This window comes from Temnothorax nylanderi, unplaced genomic scaffold (assembly GCF_030848795.1).
Source record: "Temnothorax nylanderi isolate EJ_2023f unplaced genomic scaffold, tnyl_v1.0 TNYL_tig0106_pilon, whole genome shotgun sequence".
Taxonomy (NCBI): domain Eukaryota; kingdom Metazoa; phylum Arthropoda; class Insecta; order Hymenoptera; family Formicidae; genus Temnothorax; species Temnothorax nylanderi.
Window position 1 is genome coordinate 129,834 of NW_027249168.1, and position 26,223 is coordinate 156,056.

Genomic DNA, 26,223 nt, shown 5'->3' on the forward strand with positions numbered 1-26,223 from the left:
AGCCTCAAAAGTGGTGGGAGCATGGGAGATGGGAGTACCGGAGTGAGGAGACTGAGGAGTCCGGAGTACGCCGAGTACGCGCATACGTATACAGCTCCAGTGCACGCTCCCCCCCCCCCCCAGTCCGTCGCGACGAGCGCTGCCCGTTGCTTTGCGGCCGTGCGGTGCGCGCTCGGGGCCGAACAACGCGAATCGACACGGTGAGCGGAGGCAGGCAGAACTGGCAGAAGCAGCCAAGTCGCGGAACCTGCTGCGTGGTCGGGACTCGCGGGACGGCGGGTATCGTACCGTGCCGCGTCGCGAAGCAAGCGTTCCGTCGTCGTCCTCTCCACGCTCCACTCTTTGAGAGAGCGTCGTCGGGGTCACCTACGCGGCAAAGGTTCACGTACACGAGTGCGCGAGATCGAGGAAGGCCGTGCGGAGAGATGCCGGATGCGCTTTGACTGCGCGTACGCCGCCGTGGTCGCCGCAGCCGCTTCCTGAGGCGAGTCGTCCTCCCCCCCCAGGAGATCGTCGGCCCCCGGGATCACCGGACGCGAATGCGCGCTCCTCCTCGCGGTGCCGTCCTCGCGCGAGGATCGCACGCGTCCCTCGTCCTCCCGGGTGCGCCGATATGCTGACGCTGCAGCATCCAACGTGAGTAACCTGTCGTCCGATCCGGTGGCCGAGAGGCACCTTGCCCCCTGCTCGCCCCCCTCCGACACGCACACACGACTCGCGACTCCCGACTCGCGTGCGTGTCGCAACCGCACGCGCTTCGTCCACGCACGCGTTTTTTTTTTTTTGGAGAACGGCGTTTTGGAGAAGCGTTTTTTCTTCTTTCCCTCCGCCGTCTCTCTTTCTCTTTTTTTTCTTCCAGGAGCGAAATATCGCTTAGTTAGCGGCCGCTCCACTTTTTGCCCGCCTTTGCGTTGTCGCCGACACGCGCGTGTCTTAAATCTCACGATTTTCTTCGTCCTTCTTCGCGTCTTTGAAACTCGCCGATCGGCGCGACGCGACGTCTGGGACGGCCGCGATATTTTTGATTCGTCGGCCGATCAGCTGTTGCTGTTGTCGAATATTGATTCTCGTTCGCCGCGCGAGGTTCTGAATTAATCATTGAGCTTCGCGACACGCTCCGAGACACGGAGATTCCACTCTCCGAATTGTTGTCAGGGGGAAAAACCAGCCGTTGTGGCCTTTCGTATGAACGAATCGAAGCGGCACGTCTAGCTGCGACGTGTCGCTTCCGTGCGAAAAATGTGCGTCGAAAGCGGAAGCCTGCCGTGCGAGGAAAAAAAAGGGAGAATTTTGCGCACGCGACATACACACACACACGCGCGCGCGCGCGCGCGCGCGCTCCGGCTACGTAAATTTGTTCAACAAATTTTTATCCTCCAATTTTCTACACGGAAACCCGACACGGCGCGGCGCGGCGGTTTTGAAACGGCATTGCATATTTATCGAGCGCAAACCGCCATCAATTGCTTTTAATTGAACGGTTTATTTAATACACGTCAGTAAAAAATGCCGTATCGATCATCGCGATTCAATTTCGGACGCTTATAACGTCCGTGCAAACGTTACTTTTCACGCTTTCGACAGAAGACGCGCATAAATTACAAGCTGGGTCGTGCAGCAGCTCGAAAGTTCTAAAACAGTGTCCATCCTAATTTTTAAGACTTTTGGGAAATATATAACAAGAAAGGGATCCTACTATATATATATTATACGAAGCTGGCTGTATTGTCTCTGTCAAAAGACAAGCGCCATTAATTCAAGAAGAAGAAGAAGAAGTGTACCAGCTCGAGGGAAAGCACGGAACACAGTCGTTTTAACCGCTCGTTTTACGAGAATTTCAATACAATACCGTATTACCGTAATAATTGAATAATTTAACTTAATGCGATACAGTACTTCACTTTACAACGCTATCCATCGCGACTTATCCTAAAATCTCAGATTTTAATTCCGAGAACCCAAACACCTTTCAGCTCCCGAGCTTCTTCCAGAAATCTCGCGAGGAATCCGCTCGTATTACGTCGCTGCAGCTCTCCGAGGACGGGTTTTTGCCGCGACTCGTCTCGAGTAGCCTCGTATCTACGTCTACGGAGCGTCATCGTAATTGGAATGCCATCGTCTATCAATCGCACGCGCGATAAGAATGCGCTTGCAGATCGACTTTGTGACGCGCGTGTCTCCTTCGACGACCTCCCGGGCACGGCGAATTCATCATGCCGCAGATGTTCTCCCGTCTCGGCATCGGAAGCTCGCTCTCCTCGGCCGCTCAAATATTCATACCGCTCCGGTAGGCTCGAGTTAATTGAACTATTAGACGCCGCCTTCTCGGCGTCTCGGCCCCGTCGTCGTTGTCATCGCCACCCCGACGTCGGCGAGTGTCGGCGTCGCCGGAGCGCGGTCGGTTGGACGGTCGGTCGATCGCTGCGAAGATCGGTCAGCTTCCCGATAAAGTTCACGTCCGCATTCGCGTGCGACACGCTTGGCTCGGCCTATCGATTTTTCGCGTTTCACCGCAGGTCGTAAACATCCAGTTAACGTTAAGCGAGTTAGCGATTCTATGCCTCTCTCTGGACACCGAGAGAGAGAGAGAGAGAGAGAGAGAAAGAGGCGATACCTCGGATCTTCTCTCCGTCGAAGCGGCTAAAGACGTGGGACGTAAAGAGTAAGGTTTAAATAAACGGAGGAATATTATTTCGCAGGTATTTTTCGTGACTGCAAAAATACACGACGACTTTTCTCGCGAAACTTCAAAGAGACCCGAAGGCCAAGCGAGACCTTCACATTTCTGCATCGAGTCTATCGGTCCGCCTACCGGCGATCGTAATTGATCCGTAAAGCAGTAAACTCGCTTTAAAATCTCGAGTTTCACTTTAATCAATATAGTGTCGCGTGTTGCACGCCACGGTAAGTTCTTCCGATTACTATCGCGCGCACCCGGCGACGTATATTTTGTCGTCGTGATACGGATATCGAGACGGGTACGTTTACCCTTAGATTGGCTGTATTTCGATAGAGAGCCTACGCTGATAATATGAACTCTGATGAAACTATTTCCCTTTCGGTGAGACCCACGCTCGCTCTTTATCTCGTGTGGTTTATTATCGGCGAACACGACAGTGGACAGCGTTGGACATTCTCGCTTTTCCTTAACATTGAATGTTACAATTAATTTTTAATATACTCTTCTTACATTGAAAAATTACAATCAATTAGATACGCTCGGAATGCGACGGAAAACTTCAAAAGGAATTTTCGCGCGCTAATTTCGAAAGATTAAGCCATCGTCTCCTACCTAATTCCTTTTTAACGATTATGACCCTTTAAATATCCGCCCCGAGCGTCATTTCCAGTATCTTCAGAATTGAATTTAATTAGTCAATTAGCCCCTAATTAAGGCTCAAGCGGAATTTTGCGCTCGTTGTTGATAAGGTACAGTCGCAAACAATTAAAACGAACGTCAAGTAACATTGAATAAAGTATGATCTCACGACTTTAGAGAGATGCAGAATTTCGTTCTTCTCGTAACAGTAGCTTGGAACTGAAACGACCGATATATTAAACAGATTAACTTCCTTTTCAAATCAAGCTCTGATAATTTCGAGCACGAATAAGAGCGTAAATTTTTATTCTGAGATCCGAGATCGTGCCGTTAATAACTAGTTCTTTTTTCGCTAACGTTATAAGGATATTTTACTAAAATAACTTACTGCAATTTAATTACTTTCATAAGACTGATACAGCATTTCCTTGGCACCATTTACTTTCTAAGGGCACAGACTTGCTCCTTTGATCTTCGTCCTCTCAAATACCATTCGTCGACAATTCTTGTTTATTGAAATTACTCTGAATACTACACTGAGAAAAAAAATCGTTAATCCCAAGAAATATTTAGTCCGATACGTTCAACTAAACATTTTAGTTAGTTAAACTAAACATTAGTTGTTTCAACAATTTATTTAGTTTCTTTAATTAAGAATTAATTAATTTAACTAATGTTTAGTTGAACGTATCGGACTAAATATTTCTTGGGCTTAACAAATTCTTTTTCTCAGTGTACTGTAGAAGTAATCTTAAGTAAACGTTATTGAAAAAGAGATTGACAATGAGCCGCGCGTGTTGACTGATAGCTCGTGGAGATAAGCTCTCATTATGTATTATCCGTCGCAAAAAATTGAACCCGCGCGCGATAACGCAAAGTGCACGCTTCGTGCCACGCTAAGGATGACTTCACCCTTTAACCGGGAGAAAAGGGACCTTGGCATTAGCCTCTAATCGGCCGCGAAACGCGCATTATCCTGGCGTGTCTTGCTTTATCACGTACGCGGGGCGCACAGACAGAGACGGTCACGTGTGAGAAGGCCTGTGTGGGAAACCGCTAGGTTTTAAAACAACGAGGCGCAGCATTTCCCAGTTACGCGCGCGCGTACGTGCCGATTACGGTACGTCATTATTACGCTTTATGCATTGCGATCCGTTAAAAATGGCTGCAACGTCAGAGAGAACTCAGCGTCGGTGGCGACGGCGGTTTTTACAGCGGCCGGAAACGCGCCGCTGATGGTCACATAAGATTTCGAGAACGACCGACTTTTGCGCATCCAACGCGCGCGCTCGTCCCAATTGTACGGGACGTTTGTAATATCGCGCGGCGGCATCACGCTTCGAGAGTACGATTTCCCTCCGGTTTCCAAAGGTTTCTTCCCGGTCCTCCCTCGATAGAGCTTCGACCTCTCGCAATCATGCCCGGCGATCCGTCTTGGTCTACGAACGTGAAGGAGCAGTTAAAATTGTAAATTTATTCCGTCAGTTTTGCCCTTTTAATTCATCATACATTTTTCCCTCGTTATTTCGCGTTATTTCAGCGGCACGTTAAAACAGAAACTTAAAAACAAGGTTCCCGTCCGCGCAAGTTCCTTTTTAAATTTTCAATTAACTTCTTCCGATTGGCGGGATCGCTACGAAGCGAAATTTACGAGAGATTATTATATGTTCTTTGTAGAAATAATATTCATCTAACGTTCGCCTTGGCAAACTAACCGGAGCGCGATGTTTTACCATTATAGAAATGCGGAAAAGGCATTGAGCATTGGCGATGCATTCGCAGCGGATTGCAACTCCGAGCTTGATCACCGTTAGCCTACGTTTTCTCTACGTTGTATCGACATTCAGCCACATATATATATATAACGTAACAACATTTGAAAAATGACGCTCAATACCGATCCGGAACTCGAGGGGGGGGGGGAGAGCCAGCTGGCTCTTTCCAGCGATATGCTTCGCTAACACCGTTGTACGCGGTGTAAATTGCACCGCAGATGCTGCCCCGCGCGCGCGCGCGTATTACACCCACTTAAAAAATAATCTAAACCACCATCGCAGGCATTCGCCTCCGTTCAACGTTTCGCGCTGCCGATGCCCGGTTTCCGCGTCCGCGATGTATCGAGCGTTGGAAAGTCCCTTTGCGAAAATCCGGTCGTCGAATTTCGTCGATCCGCTATCGTTAATTCGTCGCCTTTGTACGGCACAGGTCCGGTCGATAGACTATTTTGCGCCGCGATCGCCGGTCGCATCGGGCGACAAGGCCGTGACATTTTCCGTATACCGGTTTTCCGCGGCCTTTTGTAAGCCACGCGAGCGTTTCAAAACACGGGAGATACGGCTGGTTGTGTTCCCCGGTATACTTTGCGATAATACTTCGAGAGCTGCGGGGGCAGGCGGCGACGACGTCGAAACGACGCTCTCGCGATGACGGAAAGAGCGACGCCGCGCCGGGGAGCGTCGACGACGACGACGCCGAGCGACCTGTAATAATTGGTGGGAAAAATGGGATTGCCGGTATATTAGCTTAACAATTAGAACCGTGCAATAACAGGAAGCGACGCGCGTTCTGATCGAGGAGTGACAATTATCCTAAAACCTCTTTACGCCTGAATCGCCTAAGACGGGAAAGGGATTCGCGGAGCGCAACTAAATTATGTTTCTGTACCTATAAGAGATAAAGAAGCGTATCTCCATTATTAGAAATTTAAAGAAAACAGGATTTAAAGTTATTTCTATAGTACGACTTTTTCTAGTTGTATCTTAGGAACTAGTAATAATGGACATAACACCCTTTACTATACAATTTAAACTTCTGCACGGAGAGAATTTTTCGTTATATTTTACCGTTAAATTCAATACAAACTTGGGACAACTTGGCAACCGAGGAATTTTTTAAATATACAAAAGACATTTTGCGAACAACGTGTGATAAAAATTACCAAGCACAGATTGGTGATTTTTGAAAACTTATTGAAATTTCCTAGATATATTTTAGTAAAAATCAAACATATTTCATATTTTAATGTAACAGATATTAGTATTTTTTATTATGGTAGATATTAATCAGAATAGCTCGCGTAAAATTCTACGTAGTACATGTTGTCCCACACCTACCATGATTTTCAGGGTAAATTCTAAGAAAAAATTCTCTCTATGTGTATTGGAAAAAGTATTAACTCTAATTGTGACCAAAACTGGAAATACGATCCTTTATCTCTAAGGTACAGGTTTACAGAAGTCGCGCTAGATTGAAATTTGTCGTTTAGATTCGCCGTTCATTTAATGTTGAAAGGAGTTTATCGGTAATATCTGCGTCGCATTTGGCAGCTCTGAACGATCTTATTACTCCTTGTTTTGGATCGTATGTAGGTTTTTTTCGTCCACACCCGCTCGTCCCTGTAGAGTGGCTTCGTCTATTGTTTTCCTCGGGAAACGCATGAGCTTGAAATTCAATGTCAAAAGCGAGATGGAAATAGCGCGCTGTCGAGTGGCCAGAGAAAGTGGTGTGTGTATCGATCCGCGGTGTCGCGCCGCAGAATTGTGTGCAAACAGAAACAGAAAATCCCTCCTCTCCTCCTGGATTAATACTCGGAATAAACATGCGAGAGACGGGAAACGAAGTGTCCGGAATATTGAAAGTAATGGCGAAAGTCAATGGACGAGACCGCGTTCCGCGGATGTCAGCGGATTTATTTTTATTTCTGCAAACGAGCGCGATGCCACGTAGCGCGACAACAATAGCGACGGGAGAGAGCTTACGCGTGTAGGCTCATCAAGTGAGTCGATGTCAATTAAGTCGATATAAAAAAAAAACAAGTCGCCTAATAAACGCGGCGTCCAATTTACAAGCTTCGATTTCAGGAGATTCGCAAGAAAGTCTCCGTTCGCTCGCGGTTTTCTCGGGCGCGACGTAATTTTTTCTGATATGCGTAAATTGAATGAAACCCTCGCTGATGTCAGTAAAAAATAAATAAATAAATAACGAGTGACGCAGGGGTCCTAGGGCGCTTTTACGTAACGAGATGCTGCAGACCGCTCTCTGTGTGTGGCACGTGTCGTAAAACTGGACTATAAAAACGTAAGGTTGCACTGACGTCATTTATATACGATGTGACGTATAAAAGATATCTTTAACCTTCCGTTTACGCGGCCTGGTGAAGGTTAGCGGGGTGCGCGCTTCAAAGGCCGCTCCAGGGGTGTGAATACAACCCTCGTAGAGAGGATTAATTAAACGACGGTTAATTAAACTTACCGCGCGCGATAAAATTTTTAATAGTGACGCAGGCCGCGTGTTTCTGACGAAGCTCTCGCGACAGCCGTCAATCGACCGTGGCTATTCGTGAAGCTTCCATTCTTAAAACTTCCGCGAGCTCGTCGCGAAGGATATTTTCGCGCGCGTTGCTGTCAGCAACGATCTCTTCCCTCGGCCTTATCCCCGTTTCGAACTAACGGGCTCGTTTAAATCTCATTGATTTCGACGCTTGAAATACATCGCAAGGGTGGAAATCGGAAAGGTAAAGATTGGCTGTGCCAGCGGCGAATTGGCGCGGTTGGAAATGCATAAGTCGGCGAAGATGCTGGCATACAATTGGTCGGTCGGTCGGCTCGATATATAGGCCCAGACCAAACCGGAAATCTGTGACAGAAAGACCGATACATTTTACGTCGTGTGCATTTTCCTGAGCGTGAAGGTCATTACGAACATCCACGTGTTACCCCGATGGCATTCTATTCAGTCGCGCGGGTTGCGTTTATTTCGAATCCAGAACCGCCCCTTTCTCATTCAATAAACTGACAGACGATAAGTCTCGCGGTGCTGCACGCGAGACGTTCCATTCAAACGTCATTGTCGCCGGGAAAGAGCGAGGGAGGGCCGAAAGAAAGAAAGAAAGATATCTTGCCGCCGACGATCGTTCTCAATCCCCCCTTTGTCGCGCTAACGACTGTCGATGCGCCGTCGGGAAAAAGTCCCGGAAGACCCGGAAGAAAATACGGTTTTTCCTTCGGAAAATGGAGCGTTACGTCGCCTCGCGTTTCTCCGCGGCCGTGTAATTCGTGTAATCCGCTTGCGGAACACGACGGAATAACAAACAATTACTGGCATTTAGCCGCCCGCACGCGGTGCTCGCGCACACGGCGAACCATTGGTTGCCCGCAGAAATTACGCGGAACTAGACACGATGGACGCATCCTGCCCCTCCGCGCCGCCGCCGCGGCTTGTCGGATATGCTAGGCTAGCGTTTTATTACGCGTGTAGCAAACAATCAGAAAGTTCCAGGCGGAAACGGCGCGCGATTCACAAAAGACTCCGCGCGAGCGGCCCGAAAATCCATCGCGCGTTTAAAAATGTCGAGTTAACGCTTTACGCTCGAGTGTAATTTGTACAGCTAAAATAGGTTTGTTGTAACTGTTGCTTTGCCACATCTCGTCATAACAACGTGCTCGATGATGTTGGTTGTAAAAGGTCGAGAGCCATACAATCTTAAGAAAAAACGCGAAAAAATATATAATGTAACAAGATAATATTATGTAATATATACTTAAATTTGTAGTGTCAAATTATACTCAATTTGAGTCATTTTTAAACATTCTTATAGGTCGCCACTACTCCTACTCAATATGTCGTTAATTTAACTAAACCAATGAAGTTAAAATAATAAATTTCAACACACATAAGGTAGTTAAAAATAACAAAATGCTATTTAATTCAAGGTACTGGTTTAAATTTCATCCTTTAATATTTACAGTGCATTGTAATGTACAATATATGTTTTGTCAAAAATTACGAGATGTCTATGTAACGCACCGTGCGTTGCACGTATAAATTCAACCGCAATACATGAATTTAGCTTAGCGCGCGATAGCCGCAGTAATTTCCGTTCGGCGCGTCCTCTCATTGAAAGAGAAAAATATCTCCCACCGTGAGCCTTAGGAGGATATATAGCGAGCTCGTATGTGGAGCAAGGCTACGTGCTGGGGCAAAAATATTTTAAATGTAACATATCTGCGCCGCAGAGCCGTCTCCCGCACTCTCGACCCCTTCGAGATTCTGCCACGCTCAATAGGACCTGTCAATAGGCAAGTTTTAGGTGAGAACGTGAACAACCGCGGAGAGAGGGTGGTGGCGAATTGATTCCGCCGGAGAGCCGGGAATCCTTTTGCACCGTTCAAGGATAAAGCTGACGTTTCAATCGCCTTGTCCTGGATTCGGATGGGGCACCTCCCCCGACAGATCTCGCTCCGAGTGGCGAAACTCCATCCGTCCGATATTCGGACCCTTTTCTACCCTCGCCGCCCCCCCCCCCTTCCTTCTGTCCACCCTCCGGATCTAAGACCACCGGCTGCGCGCTGTTCTATACGCGCGGCGGTAATTGGCTAATTAAGTCGCCCTCACGCTCGTGCGTCGCTCAGTGTCCTGATAATTTAAGTCCCTGGCTATGGTCTATGGTCCCCCCTTCCTGCGGCGTACAACACAATGTAGGTCAATTGCTGCGCGTGTACCATAAACTGTTGACCAGGCGGATTCATTCGACACATCCGTTGATGGTTTACGACCAGGGGACACTGCTGGGCTTGACGTTTTTGCGGCTACTACTACGCGCTTAACGCGTCCGTCGACATTCGGAACACGGGGTGTGCGTTACCCGGACGTACAAAGCCGCCTTTCATCTCACGGCGTCTTTGATTTATCTCGAGTCCGATTTTACCGGAAAGGCATCGACGCTTCTTGAGCTTTTAAAGATCGAAGGTGAAGGGACTCTAAGGGCTCAGACACAATGAGAGGCATAAGGAACAAGGAATTAAACATAGTAGTCGCATCTTTTTTCAAGACACAGCTTCTCTCTTTTTTCAAGACACGGCATTGCGCTGTCTCGCTGGAATGGGCGTTGCGGCGCCTGTGATCTTGTCGTAAAAACACTTATGTTGGAAGAATTTGATTAGTGCTGAGCTTTTATATATTTGTTGTTTTTTGTATAAAGAAATGTTTTAGAAGAGTCTGGCATGCAACTGACACTGGAAAATGAGTCTGGCATCCTCCCAAAGTCGTTGTAAAAAGTCGATTTGTAGAATCATTTGATTAGAGCTGTAACTTGTCAAGATGGTAGTTTAAATATATAAAATTATAAAAAAATAAGTCTGGCTACTTGTACTGGCTGGAAAATTGGTCTGGCACCCCCTTTAAAGTCGTCTGCACGAGCGCGCCGGTAGCTCGTTGCCCGCCGTATCTCTAAATATTATTAACGCATTACTCATTGAAAAAGATTTTTTTTTGTCCAAAAGGAAAAACGTAAACGATTTCGTGCTTATTAGTAGTGGAATAATGTGTAATTAATTATGTAATAATCAGAAATAAAGTAATTTAAAAATAAAACTATATTTTAAAGTAGTCAACATTATGCAAGTATACGCTTATAAAAAATCAATTAACTTTATTTATTAAAATTATTAATTTATTCATCTGGATAATCTGTAATCAAACTTTCAATTTCTGAACTTTCATTTTCATCATCGGTGAGCTCGGTGTTGTCGGTATCGTCATCGGATTCTTCTTCGATTTCCTTTGATTGAGTACGTTCATGATCTGAAAATAATTCAAAGTTGAATTTATTATTAAAATTACACGATTTTAATAAGCTGCGATAAAAACAAAACTTTTACGAACTAAACTAATTAACTCGTTTTATTTGCAAAAAAATATAAATTATTATCTTAAAATCATATTTCTAAAGTCATGATTAAAGATTTATTAACAGTGTTTAAACCAAAATTCTTTATATTTTTCTCCCGACTGCTGCCAACCTTCGGTTGGCGAAGACGAGGGAGTATGCGTTTTTATAAACTAAAATATTATAATATTATAAATGAATAATAAGTTATTATAATGATAAGTATCTTTATTAATTTCAAATTATTTGTTGCATCATTATTATAACTTTATTATTAGTTTATTTATTTAAAATTAATTTTGCATTCATTTATAATAAAATTAATTTATGAAATATACCTTCATTTTCTTCCTCATTCGATTCAAGTAATATATCGCTCACGAACGGGGGGCAGTTGAACTCCTTCGAACCAAGTAAGAAAGAAGTTGACGAAAAGTACGAGTTTACTTGGTTCGAAGGAGTTCAACTGCCCCCCGTTCGTGAGCGAAATATTACTTGAATCGAATGAGGAAGAAAATGAAGGTATATTTCATAAATTAATTTTATTTTAAATAAATGCAAAATTAATTTTGAATAAATAAACTAATAATAAAGTTATAATAATGATGCAACAAATAATTTGAAATTAATAAAGATACTTATCATTATAATAACTTATTATTCATTTATAATATTATAATATTTTAGTTTATAAAAACGCATACTCCCTCGTCTTCGCCAACCGAAGGTTGGCAGCAGTCGGGAGAAAAATATAAAGAATTTTGGTTTAAACACTGTTAATAAATCTTTAATCATGACTTTAGAAATATAATTTTAAGATAATAATTTATATTTTTTTTGCAAATAAAACGAGTTAATTAGTTTAGTTCGTAAAAGTTTTGTTTTTATCGCAACTTATTAAATCGTGTAATTTTAATAATAAATTCAACTTTGAATTATTTTCAGATCATGAACGCACTCAATCAAGGAAATCGAAGAAGAATCCGATGACGATACCGACAACACCGAGCTCACCGATGATGAAAATAAAAGTTCAGAAATTGAAAGTTTGATTACAGATTATCCAGATGAATAAATTAATAATTTTAATAAATAAAGTTAATTGATTTTTTATAAGCGTATACTTGCATAATGTTGACTACTTTAAAATATAGTTTTATTTTTAAATTACTTTATTTCTGATTATTACATAATTAATTACACATTATTCCACTACTAATAAGCACGAAATCGTTTACGTTTTTCCTTTTGGACAAAAAAAATCTTTTTCAATGAGTAATGCGTTAATAATATTTAGAGATACGGCGGGCAACGAGCTACCGGCGCGCTCGTGCAGACGACTTTAAAGGGGGTGCCAGACCAATTTTCCAGCCAGTACAAGTAGCCAGACTTATTTTTTTATAATTTTATATATTTAAACTACCATCTTGACAAGTTACAGCTCTAATCAAATGATTCTACAAATCGACTTTTTACAACGACTTTGGGAGGATGCCAGACTCATTTTCCAGTGTCAGTTGCATGCCAGACTCTTCTAAAACATTTCTTTATACAAAAAACAACAAATATATAAAAGCTCAGCACTAATCAAATTCTTCCAACATAAGTGTTTTTACGACAAGATCACAGGCGCCGCAACGCCCATTCCAGCGAGACAGCGCAGCCAGACTCTGCATTTCATCAACAACACTATTATCTCTATGTTCAATTCCTTGTTCCTTATTCCTCTTATTGTGTCTGAGCCCTAAGTTTCAGAGATATGGATACGGTAAAATCTTGATAGATTGTAAAATCGCATTCTTTGTCGAGTGGATTTGGATAGACTTGTAATACTACAGACTTGTAATTGTCTAGCTGCGAAAAATCGATGCAAATTGCAATGAAGAAGATCCGTGGGTGAAACGCGGCACGCTAAGTATAGGATGTTCTGTATAATCGGTAAAATTTCACGTTTTTCTCGAGATGATAAATACGTAATTGCGGAAGGCGAGGGCGGTCGTCTTCCGCACATCTTAACCCTTCATAGGTATGTGGGGTAATAACTGCTCATCTCTATTATCGTAAACTAGGTCCACACGCTCCACGTATACATATAACTTCAGGATACAAATATAAGATAGTTCGTCTTTTTTACTCCAGTATTGTAATCTATAAAGGTATGTTAATTTTATCTCGATATACATATATGCATTTTTGCACGATCGTACGATTTTAACATATCGAAGTTATAAATACATATAAAGAGAATTTTGATTTGCAAAACCAAACAAACATTGATAATAAAAATGATAAAAACACGTTTGATACTATATATGCTTTACTCTGTTTTTATATAAAAAATAATATTGTAATCTAAAAGTATAAGTTAATTTAATTCGATTCATACGTATTTTTGCGCGATCGCGCGAATTTAATATATCGAAGCTGTAAATATATATCCATAAAGAGAACTTTGATTTACAAAACAACATATAAACATTGCTGATGACAAAAGTACGTTTAAACATTTAATTCTCCTGATCCATTCTCATAAAAAAATAGTTAAAAATCAATTATTATAAGACGGTATGTGTGTGTACGTGTTCAATTAATCTTCCGTTCTTTTCTCTAAAGACGAGATTAGAGAGTCGAATCTCACGCTGTCAGAAATAATCGCTTATTACAATAGACATTTTCTGCAATCGTTCGGTCGCCTAAGCCTTCTTTTTAACGGTCCTGGCGAGCGACCGTTGCTCGGCAGGACCTCATAGGCAGCTTCTATTTGCATCTAGCAGATTGTCCAAACAACGACCGATGGCAGGGGTTCGAGTGGCTGCGCGTAGGCGGTTGTCGTGCGTGCGATAACGCGTATATGCGTGAGGTCTCTACCGGAGACGGAAACGGAACGCTCCTCTTCCCACTTATACGGTCCACGGACCGTCGCGCGAACATTTGGAGGAGGAAACTCGGCTGGAAAACGTGGAATCCCCGCTGCGGGATGGAGAGAGAGACGCGCCGGAGAGGGGGGAGAATTTTTATCTTTCCACGCACACGTGCACACAATGTGCGCGCGCGTGGGATCCTGCCTTTCGAAGTTCCGTCACGTCCGTCACGTTCGCTCGCAATAACGCGATCATCGGTGGTGTTACTGCGATCTCGTCCATTTCGACATGTCGGGTACACAACGTCGATGCAATTTTTCTCACCGTGACAATAAGATTGATTTGGAGTTCTCGTTCGCCGGTCGGACGATTAGGACCGACATGGTCTTTCGACGCGCTCGAGACGCTCTCGCTGAAACGCGAGATAGATATGATTTCACTGCCGGAATGAGATCGGAGGCTCCGCGAGCTTATTCTCGTTCATCGAACGGAGTTTCATTTCTTCGAACGCGGAGCAGAACTAAATGATTACGGACGCGACACGAGACTCGGCGCATTACGAGCGGTCGAGCATGGAATGCCTTTTTGCGTAAAAAGAAAATGAAGAAGATCGTCAAGCAGATACATGCGTCCGTGGTTTATATCGATGATGACATCTCGCTGGACACATATAATTGAATTGTTAATTCGCAGTGTCAAATTATAGTTAATATTAAGTAATTCCTATAGTGGCCACTACTTCTACTCGATATGTCGTTAATTTAACTGGAATAGAGTTAAAATAATACTGTTTTGTGTAAAAATAATAAATTTCGACACACACGGTAGCTGAAAGTAACAAAATGTTATTTAACTCGGGGTATTGGTTCAAATTTCGTCCTTTAATATTTTTTTCTTTTTAATCCGCCGATTCGACAGGAAATGACGATTCGCTGGCGGCCGGTGTCGGTTTACCCGCGCGCGTGTGCCAGGCGTGCGAATACTTACACGCGCGATCGCGATCGGCGATGCGTGTCCTGGCGGCGCGGCGGCGGGTGTCCAGCCGCGCAGGTTGGGACATCTCACGCTTACGCGCACGCTTTCGTATACGCTGGCCACGGATGGATACCGTTCGTTGAGCGCATCGTCGTCGGCGACGGACACACGTAGGCACACGCTTTGCCGCGATATTATCGGCCGCCTTTACGTGCCACGCGTGCGTGCACGCGGAGACGCTGGAGTATGCGTGTGCTTCTCTCGCGGCGGAGGAGAAGGACACTCGCCGCCCGAGCTTTTTGCTCGGTCAAGTCGAACGATTTCGCTGTTTCAACGAGAGGTATACCTGGTATACCGTTCGCCAGTTCACCGAGCCGTTCTCGGTCCGCGTGGGACGCAGAAATTTCGCGGGGTACCGATACCTTCGCCGCTCGGCGCGGCGGTGCCGAAGTTACCGCCAGATTGAGCGAGCACTCTCATTACGCGAAAAGCGCTTTTATAATCTCCCGACAGAACTCCATAATTAGTCCTTTGTAAAATTTAGAAAGTGTCCTTTTTATCTCCGTTACGTTTAAACTTGATAAATTGCATCTAATTAAACCAGACGACGCCGTTTGAACGATAGACGGACAGAGATTCTTTGTGCATGCTGCAAATTACCTTAAATCAGCTTACGATTGAAACTTATTGAGCTGTCGCCTTCTCGAACCACATGGCATTGTACGGCGATTATTCCAATAGATATAAATGGATATTCGATGAGGGCCTTAACCCTTAATGTGAATATACTTTTATTACACACTAATGGATGTGACATTCTAAAGATTCTTATTTTTATGAAGAGAAAAAGAGAAATAAAAATAATCTCTTTTTGCACATTTATTTGTCTTTAAATAAAATTTGATTCTGTGTAAGAAAGCGGCAAAAGTTCCGGAGACTCCACAATCGAGGGTTAATTTGCTAAAGCCGGGGAATAATAAACTCTAGGTACTATAAACACAGTGTTATTTTCACAACTGCTTTGTGTCTTTGTAATTAAAAAAAAGTCTTAAAATAATCTTGACATTTCTACTAGTATAATTCGGGTCCAAGGGCCAAACTTAATTTAAAACATTCCAACAATTTCGTGTTATTGCGATTTGAGCTCTTAAATTAGCTGAAGCTTGATAAACCCCCACCTTAACGATCGGAGTTATTTTTATATTTTCACCTTAGCTCTTAACGCCGGCTTTCAAACCAATTTAGGTGACATTGTTACGAGATCCACGGGCGCGAGCTGTCGAGAGCGAGTGACGCACCCTTTCGTCGCGATCTAAATTGGAGTGGCCTATTGATAGGGGAGGATCCGGTAAAGAGGAGTACAGGTGCTCCTCCGGTGTCGCCGCGCGTTTATATCCCTTTGTAAGGCAAACAGGGGATAGCCCCCAGCATTACAGTCGGTGTTATGGTAATGAAAGGCATCTGGCCGCGATAGCATTGAATGCAATCAGCCCGATAAATATTAAACCAGCCGCGTGAACTGGCACTTTCCCACTCGACGCACTCCATAACGCCAGCTCCGTAACGCTTATTAATTCTATACACGGTGCACGAAATTTCTTAATACTCCCGCCGGAACAATGGTCCTTATATTGAAACTATCAAATCGCGCCGCGACGAAAATTTACGCCTCCAATAATAACATAACTACGAATAAATTAATTCATTAACTCCGTAATGAATATAACGTTTTCTAAAAAATGGAGAGATCTATTTCGTGATGAGGCTGAGGATCTCCCATCGCGTATAGGATCGCGCGGAAAACAATAGCGTCGATCGAGCCTGTTTATTAATATCCCCGCTTGTGACTTATCGCTTTTATCTCTCGTCTATCTCTTTCAGAGAGGAGACAACAGCTCGAAAATGGGGCCGAGACGACGGCGTAACAAACTGAGCGGGACGTTCACCAGGCAATCAGCTTAGATCCCGTGAAAGAAGATGACGGCTGCCATGGCCCGGCTGCCCTGCAAGCAATCGTCTTCGCCCTCGCAGCAGACGCGAATGAATTTCGGGAACAGCCGGAACCCGTACTGGGACATGCAGCAGGCCCGGCATCCCGCGCCGCCGTACGTCAGAAATCATCATCGGCACATCGACCATACAGGTGAGGAGCCCGTATGCGAACCGTGCGCATCGCGAATCGCATCTCGAATCGATGCGTCAAGGCGTCGCTATTGAAGAGTGCACTTGCTTTCAAGGGGGAAGGAAAAAAAATGAAAGAAAGAAATCTCTACACGCGTTTCTCGAATCGCTCCAAGTCCCCGCCAGATGCGAGACGAATTTCCGCCATGTGCCGATGACAAATTCCGTTGCTGGCGAATCAGCGAGCTTACGCCGAGCAAAAGCGTACGGAAGGGAAATACTGTCGGTTTTGAGTTATCGCACGAGGCTGCGTGCGCGAATTAACTCGAAATCGAGTTTTATTCAGCGACGAATTCATTGCCATCGCTTCTGTTCCAGTTTTTTAAACATTTTATTTCCCGATATACGCTTTTCTAGATATACTGGCTAAATATACTCGCGGAGTTATACGTTTCGCAGTTACGTCCAACGATGAGAAATTATCCGTTCCATTTTTCGGCTTTACGACAATACGGATTATCTTCGTCATTAACGTTCCATTGTGCGCGATCGCGTCACGTCCGATTAAGGACGGACGCCGATAGTCCGATAGCCTCGTTTCGACAATTTATAGCGAACGCAATGCCGCGATTCGATCCAACGAATTCAGTGCTGCGATAGCACGTCGCCGATACGCTCCGCGATAGTGACCTATATGATTCTCTCAAAGATCGACATTAATTTTCTCTAACTGCGACGGGTTCCTTTTAACACGGAAAGAAATGCCTGATGGATATTAGCCGAAGTTTCACATCTACGAAAATACTTGCGAAGAAGTGTCTATTGAAAAGGAAAAGGAAAATTATTGAAGTTGCGTTATCACTCGTGCCCAAATCGCATTGAATATAGGAAGTTTGAAGAGAGATGAGCAGAAGGATAAATTACACAGAAAATAAGTATTAAATGAAAACTCATATATTCGTATATGTGCAACAATCTATAATGTTGAGTTTATAATCTATAATCTTGCAATGAGATTATATTGCGTTAAACGAAGAAGACTTACATGAATAAAGTCATTTATAGAATTCAACCAAGAAAAAAAAGTTGAAATAAAAAGTTGAAATTCTCATAAGAAGATTATAGATATTGCGTATATACAAATAAGTTTCGATTTGACACTTTTCCTTTTTTTCTATGTATAATGTTTATATTATATATTATATAGATAAGTTATGATTAGAAGCAAGTAATTATAAGTAATTATGATAAACTTGTAAATACCATGAAATTACAATCAATTCTTAATTAATTTTAATTTGATTGAAATTTACACCGGAACCTAACGAAGAGATAGTCGTGCAACATGAATGAGCAACACGAAGCGATAGAAAGTCCATCGGAGTTTTTATATTCTCCCCGTCGAGATTTCGCCATATGTTACAGTACGTGGCCTTGACGTTGCCTCTGTCGTACCGGCTCTCTTTTTCTTTTCTTTTCTTTTTTTTTCTCATCGCCGGTATGTGTCCCATCAGCTATTATCCCGGTCGGTGGTTGCTTCTCCGGGGAGTAGCGCCGGGTTTTATCGGGCCGGCGTACTCCGCGGGGACATGTGCGTGTCGGACGACGGCGGGCACATGTCGTCAATCATGTCGGCGACGCGAAAACAGAAGGAGAACCAGAGGCGCAGATTCGCAGATGCCGCCGCCGTTCGTCGGCGTTGCTCGCGCCTCGCCCTCGTCGTTAACACTTGCCCTCGGCACACAAGCGAAGACGTTGCTACGCCTAGATATCTGTACGTCGCTTCGCGATGACGCGATCGACGTCGATGATGCCATAGGAACGTGTTGAACAGATCAGTCTGACGACAATGAAAGGAGTCTCTCCGGTGGCGAGAAACGATTGATAACGAGGCGATACGCGCCGCGCGTCGTTGATTAAACCAGCAGACCAGCTGGTGACTGAACCGCGTTCTCCGCGCGCCGATGTTCCTCTTCCTATACATATCGGGAATATCCGGTTTGCGGATCCGCGCGCGGAACGAGATTATCGCCAAATTGCCAATTAGTATAAGTAAGATTATATGTGAAAGCCGCTCTAATTGGCGGGACTCTATTTCGCATGCAACAGCCGATTCGTACGTTTCGCATTAGCATTTCATCACGTTTCTTAATAAACGCCTCGCGCGCGCGCGCGCGGATTGAATATTAAACAGTCTCGCTCGTAATTATTCGAAACAATTTCGTAGCATCGACTTATTCGGATCATGGACTTTTCTGCGCGCGTCCTGGAAGTGTACACGCCTCGCGCGTATTTTCTCTCTGTAATAAATGAAAATTGCACGTGAGCAAACGCGATAACGGGTTTTAGAGTAAGCGAATGCGCGGATTTCCGTAAAATACTTGTCCATAAAACGATAAGCCTCGAATATAAGCCGAGGCGAGGCGACGCATACCTGCGTGAAATGCGACACTTCCGGGACACTCGATAAGCCTAACGTAAATATCGGAGATGAAAGGCCCTGTTGGGAGCTAATATTCTAAAGAGGAGAGCCGGCTTTCATAAATTTAGCGTCTACGTGGGGGACACCGCCGCCGTCGCACGTGGTTCAACCAGATAGACCGGGTATCTGAAATCGGGCCCGAAAGCGGTGTCCCCTTCCAGGAAGCGGATTATTTACGCCGGTGGTCTCGCCAGTTCCTTAATTTTTTTCCTTTTACGCCACGTGCGTGCCGCAGGGAAGCGGAAGAGCGCCGTGGAGCTGCTGCAGGAGACGAAAGCCTTCTACGTGAAGAGCGAGACCGTGCTGGACCGGAAGCAGGAGCTGAAGAACAGCGGCCACTTGCAGGTCTCGCAGCTGAGCGCGCCCGGCGCACCGCCGCCGAGATTGCTGCGGAAATGCACCGGCAACTCGTCCGCCTGCCCTATGCAGCCGACGTCGCCGTCGCAGTTGCAACCGACTCCCATGACGCCGCCCTGCTGCTGGGCCTCGTGTCACGAACAGGACAGACGTAAGTCACCGCAGAACTCTTGCGAGGATAATCCCGGCACACGTGGGACGGTCCGATCAAAAAGATCTGCGAAATCCTATTTCGTTTGAAAGAAGCTCAAGCTAGGTTCTAGAAGAATCATCTTCGATGCAGTTTCGAATGTTTCGTTATTTTTGTATTTTTAATTATTAATTATATTTTAAAATCTATTGTCGTTCCTGTTTTGCAGTAGACGGGATTCTGAGTCCTCAACAAACACTGCCACCCGCGCTGCCACCGAAGAGTCCACGTTTGGTTCCGGTTCCCCAAAGACGGACGATTTCGGGGCCCCCGAGCGGTACCGGGGGCGAGCTGCAAACAAAGCTGCGTCGACTGCTGAACACCGACAGCAAGGAGAACATGTTCTTTCCGGACAGCCCGCCGCAGAGTACGGCGCAGAGCAACGGGCTGCCGACGCGGGAGGAGAAATTCCGATACTCGCCCGGAAGTCTCTCGCCCGGCTGTCGGGACGAGGATCGCGTCCTGGTGAGGAGGAAATCGCATATTGATCTTCGCTCCGTGTTATAATACCGCCACTCATCTTTCGCATAGTCGTGCGCTATTTTAAGCTCCTTATTGATGCATTCCAGCATACATAAATTATACACACACACACACACACGTATTTTTTGTCAAGGGAATTTATACACGCGGTTTATCAATGAACACTGCGTTGATTGTATCGTTACACGTTGCGCTATTTGTTCCGCAGCATTGCGCGCCTCAAGACGTTCGCTTCAAGTTCGGCAGAAGCAACTCGCACTCGCACACTTCCGGTAGGTCCGGTCGGAAGTCGAACAGCTCCCCGTCGGTGGAAAATACGATATGCCACAAGTCGCTGCCGGATCTTCACACGAGCACGCGTCGCCGGGCGTCCCTCTCGCCGCGCGCATCCACGAAATTATCCGCGAAGCCGACCGCTCATCACCAAGCTACGAGCACGAGCAATTGTCCGGACTATGAAACTAGCTCGGACTATTCGGACCACAGTTTTAAACGCGACGCCGTTTGTTATCGCAGGTAGGTGATTTAGCGGTGAATTATCGCCGTTTGATAACGGTACAAATTGCCGAGTACATTGTATCCGGTTCTACAGCAACTTTTCTGGCCGTCTCCAAGTGAAAACGTGATTAATTGGTACACCTTCTTATCTAACTTTCAGTTCTCGCCATATCAGGCGATCTTTGGGATCCGGTGGTGGCGATGCGAGCAGCGTGCTATCCTCAGGCGGACGAACGCAAAAGTCGTCGGGTTCCAGCAAGTTGAGCCACGGTGCGACAGCTAGAGACTCCGGCGGTTCCTCTGGACACTGTACTCATCGTAGCGAACCAGCACCTAGGATACAGGTATAAACCGGGATATCTGACGAGATATATATATCCCAAGCACAAGACTGTTTGACCTTAATCATCGTCGATCTCTCGCAGGATTGCTGGGCTCATATACGCAGAGACAGTGGCGCGTCCACGCAACATTCTACCGAGAAAGATAGATCGAGGAAAGGTAGCTACATCGGCGGGACACCGCCGTCCGTTGTGAGACACTACAGCCCGGATTCTGAAAGTACCAATAGTCAAACGGACTACAGCCCGACTTGTAACTCAAGGTATTCCAGATGCCCTCTCCTTTCAATCGTCTGAGATGTTTGTAAATTAAGATTTAGAACGCCTATCGTCCACCCGAAGAAAATTAACAACACGACAACGTTTTATAATTGATCTTTAATTTTATACTTCGATTGTGACTTTAGGTTCTCCGACGGTTGGAAGGAAGGTCGCGGTCGACCGATCCTACGATCGAAATCAGACATCAGCGATCGATATTGGCGTCAGGATAACGGCCGTTCCAGCAAAGTATCCTCCCGCCCGCCGCGATCGATGACTCAGCTCGAGAACTTCTTCGACCGTTTAGGACTGGACTCGGATAACTATCAGCGTATAACGGAACCTGAGTCCAAGTCGTCGTCGCCCGTATTCTTCGACAGCGTTAGCTCCGTGGATTCGGCGTTGGGTCTCTACTCCTGGGTCGGCACTAATCAGACGAACCAGGGTAGCCAGTGGCAAAACAACTGTAGTATCGGCATGGGTAACGACGAGTGTAACCAAAGGGTAAACGATCCGCCGAGTATCGTCGAGCGAAACGCACGTATTATCAAATGGCTTTGCCAATGCCGCAAAGTGCAGTTAGGATACAGTTAAACAACGATTTTCTCAGCGTGACTAAATCCTTCATTTCCAATGACAGTACATTCAAATCAACGATGTGGTAGTGTTTGCCATTCTACAAACGATATATAATAAGATATATCAGACACTCCGCAGAAATTCTGAATTTATATGTTTCTCATAAATGTGGAATTGATTGTCACCTTTCCTCTTCCTTTTTACAACTATAATATTTAATAATCATTTAAGGATTTTTATTAATCCTGTATTAGCTGTTCGTACGATTAATATCGTTTTAATTTATTACGATAACAATAGACAAAACTGTGCCATTTATAATCACTTGTTACGGTTCTATACGATTCTGTGCCTTTTATTGTCGTTATATATTCAGGGTAAAGAAAAAAAAAGTCTTAAAAAACGTCTTTACGTGATATTGCGTTAATTGGTATATTAAAATTTATATAGACAATTTTAATGTCTAATATTTTTGAAGGCACACACATTAAAAAATTTGCTTACATTTAATACTATTCTCGGACAAATTTATTATTATATTTTAATATCATTAATTTTGTAATAAGTCTACGATATGTTGAACGAATATTTTTCCTATTTAGCAAAGCAATACTAGATTATTACAAGACTATTAGTAAAGTTGTATGTAAGGAACGTGGAATTTATTACATTTTGATGTAAAGTTGTATAAATTTAGCGATGCGTGTTTCTCATTTTCAATCTTGAGAATGATTAGTTGATTTGTAGTGAGAAAGTACTCAGACGAAAGATATTTACCTCGACTTTATGAAAACTTATAGATCTAATTTCATAAAAAAGAATTAAAAAATGTTGCCTTTACTCTTGCTGGTTTCTAAAAACCACATATATTTAAAGTGAAATAAGCGTTCAATTGATGTTAATATTCGACGAAATTTAGAAGGTGATCGATGAGTTACAAATAGCTTGGTGTTAAATGATAGACGAAAATATGATTCCAATTTTGTAGTTTAGTAGGAATTGATGTGATTTACATTAATACTGTAAAGTGAAAACGCTCATTTATCATTGTTCTATTTTAATAATAATCTACAAAGGTTCGCATTATCTTCACTGCATTAGCCTTTACGCTCATCAATTTTTGTTTTAATCATCATACAACGTAAATTATACAAATATAGTAAACATATATTTTCTAAATTTACTTGAAACTGATCTGATAATACGCTATATTTACAAAGACTGCGTGAACTCTACAAATGACATTAGCTTACTATATGAATCTTAACGCGCCTTGAGTTTTTCTTTCGCCGGTTTTATTGCACAGAGATTTATTATCGTACTTACAAGGAAATGTGTAATGCAGAAACTTTGGTGCATTGATAATACAAGATAATTAATTTAATTTCGTTATGCCAATCAATGTCGCATATTTTTTATTCCAAGAATCGCATATTTTACATTTTAATAATGAATATGGCAATTGTACTTACAGCTTATTTAATTTTCAACATTTTTATATCTTATATTTAATTGCAATTAATGTGACATGTGACGATGCACACATAAAGTATAATATCTCTCATTTCCGCGCACATGTATTTATGCAATTCTTTTGATGGAATAGAAATATAAAATATTATTAATAGAGAATCGATCACAGTCGACTCTTGTTTTATGAAGTTTCGTATTGTGATTTCCGTTTTCTGAATCGATTGTAACTTCAAATATTCTCCTGCTCTCCTATTACTGATATTTACCACAGTGAATGAGAAAGAAAGTGAAAGGCAGAGCAGTTATTTAGATAGCAGATTCGCATGTGTGTTGTTAGGATAAGAAAGTGGAAGACTGAAAGGAAATTTGATTCTGATAACTTCGTAAAACGGAGGCTCGACCGTATTTTACGAATAAGAAGATTCTGCATTATCTAATCTCTTATTTTTTTAAATAAAAGAACGCTTCTATTTTTGCTGTGCGATAACAAACGTGATCTTCATCCGCATAATTCACGTAGAATTTACTTAATGACTCTCTTCTCCGGCTATTTAGTTTCTCTCTACTCTATGGCAATCAAATGGTAGTGTAAGAAACTTTGGATGTTCACGACACTTATGTGATTCATATATTCTTGTAACATGCGATTTTTGTGTAATACAAAATACAGTTATTCTCGAACTTCTCTAATTTCAGATAGATGTTTTAAATGTGTACTCGACAAGTTTCGCGCAACTAAAATATGATACAGCATTTAAAAGTAGAGAGAGAAGTTGATACCATTATCTACATATAAAGCCTTGAATTCGTTTCGAGTAAGCAAGTTTGAAGAGTCTTTATATACGGGGTGTCTCAGGCATTCTATGCCGGACTGCAATTGTTAGAGGCTAAATTAAAAATCTAATTGTAAATAGATTTGCTTCGCTATCGATGCGTTAACAATTTTACAGTTAAGTGACCGAAAAGTTACAGAATTTTGGTAATTAAATTTTAGATTTTCGGTTCAGATCTTAGTTGCCAAAATGTTGAATGTTAAAGATTAAGAAATTGCGCGGAGAGAAATGGCATCGAGTTAACTTCAAAATTGCCAAAGAATCTAAACTCTTGACAGTAAATTTGCAGTGCCCGAGACACTATGTATAAGATATTAGATATACATAGGCGTAATAGTAGTGATAACTAGCGTTTGCTATACTTACAATCTTCGACGAGGAGATATAAAGAATTTATAAAGTTTATAATCGCTGCTGTAGTAGTCAATTGTAAAGCGTTATGGCACAAAATTAGACATACGACTCAAATATATACTTGTAATATATACATATATATATACGTATATAATATATATTTTATATACGTATAATATATATTATATATTATATATTTATATATAATATATAATATAATATTTATTATATTGTATATATATATAAAACGTTTCCTAAATTTTTCCGAAGTCATACGATATTATTTTTCATGATAGAAATGATATTTAGACGTAGCATCATGCTGTGCATTTGTATACACTCTAGAATATTAACGTTATGAAGCTGAAAATATTGGAATTGAATTCACGCAGAGAGTGACACTGTGAGAATTGAAGTTAGATTAATTAGAATTAGTTTCTGTATTGACTTGCATAATACGTTCCACGATATACCTGCTTCATAAGTCGTTATTATTTTAAAATTTACGCAGGAGATATTTAAGAACAATAAAGTTATGTACAGCTAAATTTCGCTTCGCGTCAGCGCGTAATCTAGCGTTACAATATAACTGAATGATTAAATATTTATACAATTGTTCGTAATATCGCGTTATGTATTAAGTAATCGATTGAAAGAAAAAAAGGATTACAGTTCTCTTTGTATATTTTTCCAATGTTTATGGCTACGCGTGTTTTATATAAGGATTAGTCATCTTCTTATTTTACAATATTTCTTAGATAGTATTCTGCTTTGTTATTTACAGAATATATTTTACGAGTTGTTGCAGTTTCTCACGGTTTTTGTTTCCAATATTTGTGAGAAGAATCTCGGAAAAGAAGAATATCAAAACAAGTATACTTTATGTAATACAGGAGAAAATTAAATGACAAACTGAAAGAATTTGTATAAGATAAAATATTTAAATTTTGCTACGACTTTCTTGATTTTTTTTTTTTTTTAGAAATATCTGTTACATATTTAATGTTCGACAGACAAATTATTGTGAAAATGTGTTACATATATTACTATAGAAATTATTTTGTATTTTGTCGTATACAAAAGAGGCTTAAGTATTTTTTATATGTGTAAGAACAAGATGAATTGAAGCTCTTTTAAAAGAGAGACCAGAATGCGCACTTACATTGTGAAATTTCAATATATCTATATAACATTTTTTGTGATGCATAATATTTAATATTGTTAAATCCGTAAATTTTTAATTGCTTTTATAATCTAGTCATGTAGAACAAAATATGTTTAAAAAAATTAAGATAATATTATTAAATTCCTTCTATATATCACCAAATCTTTCATTTATCCTCCAGCAAACATTTATTCCTCCAACAAGTTGTAATAAAAATTTCGAGGTAAATTGTATCGTCATTTCTTAATTTTTAATATTAAATGTC

The 26,223-nt window shown here is 42.6% G+C and overlaps 1 protein-coding gene across 1 annotated transcript; it reads left to right on the top strand.

The window, feature by feature from the left end:
- Window positions 1-88: 88 nt before the first annotated feature.
- Window positions 89-26,120, top strand: LOC139775827 (uncharacterized). Its single transcript, XM_071712127.1, has 8 exons — window positions 89-636; window positions 16,703-16,964; window positions 19,660-19,932; window positions 20,141-20,436; window positions 20,663-20,970; window positions 21,113-21,296; window positions 21,378-21,556; window positions 21,701-26,120. The coding sequence occupies exons 2-8, from the start codon at window positions 16,799-16,801 to the stop codon at window positions 22,146-22,148; spliced, it is 1,854 nt and encodes a 617-aa protein (XP_071568228.1). The 5' UTR covers window positions 89-636; window positions 16,703-16,798; the 3' UTR covers window positions 22,149-26,120.
- The last annotated feature ends 103 nt before the right edge of the window (window positions 26,121-26,223 follow it).

Bases quoted from the DNA above. Each gene is read 5' to 3' on its own strand.
- LOC139775827 (XM_071712127.1), top strand. From the start codon at position 16,799: ATGACGGCTGCCATGGCCCGGCTGCCCTGCAAGCAATCGTCTTCGCCC. The intron at 21,297-21,377 runs GTATAAACCGGG...GATCTCTCGCAG, and splicing joins AACCAGCACCTAGGATACAG to GATTGCTGGGCTCATATACG. The intron at 21,557-21,700 runs GTATTCCAGATG...TTGTGACTTTAG, and splicing joins AGCCCGACTTGTAACTCAAG to GTTCTCCGACGGTTGGAAGG.